The 2,527-nt window shown below is 48.3% G+C and overlaps 1 protein-coding gene across 7 annotated transcripts in view; it reads left to right on the top strand.

Moving 5' to 3' along the window:
- The first annotated feature begins 404 nt into the window (after positions 1-404).
- Positions 405-2,527, top strand: part of BTRC (beta-transducin repeat containing E3 ubiquitin protein ligase) — a 219,764-nt gene continuing 217,641 nt past the window's right edge. For 2 of the 7 annotated variants that reach the window (XM_017851814.1, XM_017851812.1), the window contains exon 1: positions 510-705. In XM_017851814.1, coding sequence (XP_017707303.1) covers positions 658-705 — 48 coding nt within the window. In that variant the 5' untranslated portion in view covers positions 510-657. Of the gene's footprint in view, positions 1,093-2,527 lie in introns of all 7 variants that reach the window. The other 5 variants (XM_017851808.1, XM_017851807.1, XM_017851811.1 and 2 more) reach the window with 4 other exon arrangements.

Below are 2,527 nucleotides of genomic sequence, written 5' to 3'. Positions count from 1 at the left end.
GATAGCTTAGGAGGACCTTGAAATTCTGCATTGGTCTGTGAGCTGCTGCCTGGTGCCCATTGGCCCAGCTACTCTGGATCGCAAACCTGCAGACGCCAGATATATGAAATTTGGGGACGTTCAGCTCCCTAAAACCACAGTTAGGCAGGCCCTAGGACCCCTGATTCTTGCCACAGTTTTTCTTAGTATTTGGGCTACAGGTAAGGCATTGGTCGCCATCTTGATAACAAATGCCAGGCAAGCCGCTACTGGCGTCGCTCGGTAACCACGGAGACACCCGTGCCCCTCCCGTTTCTCATCCTTAGAGGCTGCAAACTACAATTCCCATCAGCCAATTTCCTATTCTTAATGGCAAGTTATCTAAATCTGGCTTGTGGGCAACCGCAACGCTGCCGCAGTGAACTGTGGGAGTTGCGGTTCACCGCGTAGCGTCAGTTTTTTTCTGCGGGAAGCTCCAGAACTACAAATCCCGTGAGCCAGTGGGCTTTCGCCTGCGCACCGAGAAAGCCGATTCTCCTTGGCCCCTAAGCCTGTGCCTGAGAGGTAAGAGAGGGCGGGGGGAAGGAAGAGGAGGCGGGATCTGGGCACTGCGTTGGCTGCGGCCTGGCACCAAAGGGGCGGCCCCGGCGGAGAGCGGACCCAGTGGCCTTGGCGATTATGGACCCGGCCGAGGCGGTGCTGCAAGAGAAAGCACTCAAGTTTATGGTGAGGAGACGGTGGAGGCCGGGGAACGGCGGAGGCGCTGGCGTTGGCGGCGTCGTTGAGCTCGGGCCTGTGCCGCCCGCCCACTGCGGGACCGGGCAGCGGGACCCTGGGCCGAGGCTGGCGGCGGGGCAGCTGGAGGCATGGGATGGGAGCTCCAGAAAGGAGGCTAGGGGTTGCGGAGCGGACCCAGGGTGGGGGCAGCAGCTCCGCCATCTTGTGGATGAGAGGCCAAGTGACAGCGGAAGCTTAATCGAGGAGGGGGCTCCAAGCGGCGCGCGGGGCCCTGGAGGGAAAGGGGCGTGGGGACTGTTACTGAAGAGCGGAGGAAGCTCTGTGGAGAAACGCCGTGAGGCCGCTGGCGGGGCCTTCCCAGTGTCAGGGTTACCGGTAAGGCCCTGGAGAGGAGGTGCATTCAGGACTGGGGAAGGGGAGCGCGGGATAGAGTGAAGACATATGGTAGGTAGAGGGGAACGGGCAGGGCTGGATGCAGATGGATTTAAGGGTGGAGGAGGGAACGCTAGGGCTGGTGAGAGGCTTATAGTTTTGTAGAATGAGGGAGGGAGGATAGCCTTTGCCTTGAGGGTGGAATCCCAGCTTGGCCAAACTACTGTTGACAAACTCTGGAAGGGAAGAGGCCTCAAGGAAGATAAGGACTGGGAATGAAGACCTAGGGCTATAATGACAGTCCCTGGGAGGGGAAAAGGGTGTTGACTGTAAGCTAGAATTACAAATGTCAGGGAGAGGTATATAACGCTACTTTGAAAGGAGAAGCTAAATACTATAGTAAGGAAAAGGTGATGAAAATTAAGAGGCAGATTGGTCAGGGAAACATGGGTACAGGAGATTGGGTCAAAATGAGTATCTAATAGGGTAAGCAAAACAAAATTTAAAGGTAAATTGTGGGACCGTAAAATGTGGAGGCCAGGTGCTTTGTATCATTTTCTGGGAAAGGAAAGGCCGCGGAGATGAGAGTTGCAAAGACCCAAAAGAAGTGATGAGATCAGTTGAGAAATTTAGGAGATAAAAAGGTTGGAGGTAGTTAGAGGGAAGTAAGTCAGGGATAAGTCAGTATTTGTGGTTACCCGTCACTTTTAGGTTGAAGCACAGTGTGAGCAAAGATTGGATTTTGTGGGTGTGTTTAAATCCCTTGGAACATATTTCTTTAACTTTGTATCACGCTTTTCTTTTTGCTATGCTTATCTTTGGCAAACTTGTATAGTCTGATATTTGATGCTTTTAATCTGATACTTTTTGTATTTCCTAGGTGTGAAACCAGACTTTATGGTTACGACTAAAGAATGATGGAATGCATAGACTTTAAGCTTAACAGGTGGCCTTAGGGACGTTGATATTATTTGCAGTCAAGTCTTGCCTTTTCAGAAGTTACTGTGACTTGTCACTCCAAATCTTACTCCTTTGCTTAAAAAAATAGTTATTTTGTATCTTTGCCTAAAATACCATAACAAATCCAGATAAACATGGATACTAACGAAATTGAATTTTAGGCTTTAAACTGCCCCATTTATAAGAATACTTTTTTGGAAACTAATCAAATTCACTAAAACTTTATTTTGCATTAGTGTTTTCAAAACACCTAAAGTTCAAAGGTATCGTTAAAAAAATTTCACTGAGCCTGAAGAAGGTTCTTGGATTTCTGCCCAACATTAAAATTCTAAATATGAAGAAGAGACCTTGAAATTTTACTGGACTTCAGAAGTAAGTGAAAGTTATTAGATTAAGTCAAAAAACTGTTACTGCTTATTTTTGTTTTCCTAGAGGGTTGAATCCTTTTTTTTTTCTTTTCTTTTCTTTTTTTTTTTTT

The sequence above is a fragment of the Rhinopithecus bieti genome, unplaced genomic scaffold (genome assembly GCF_001698545.2).
Source record: "Rhinopithecus bieti isolate Rb0 unplaced genomic scaffold, ASM169854v2 scaffold_31787, whole genome shotgun sequence".
NCBI lineage: Eukaryota > Metazoa > Chordata > Mammalia > Primates > Cercopithecidae > Rhinopithecus > Rhinopithecus bieti.
The sequence above is the reverse complement of the archived record's forward strand: the minus strand, read 5'-3'. Positions and strand labels throughout refer to the sequence as shown.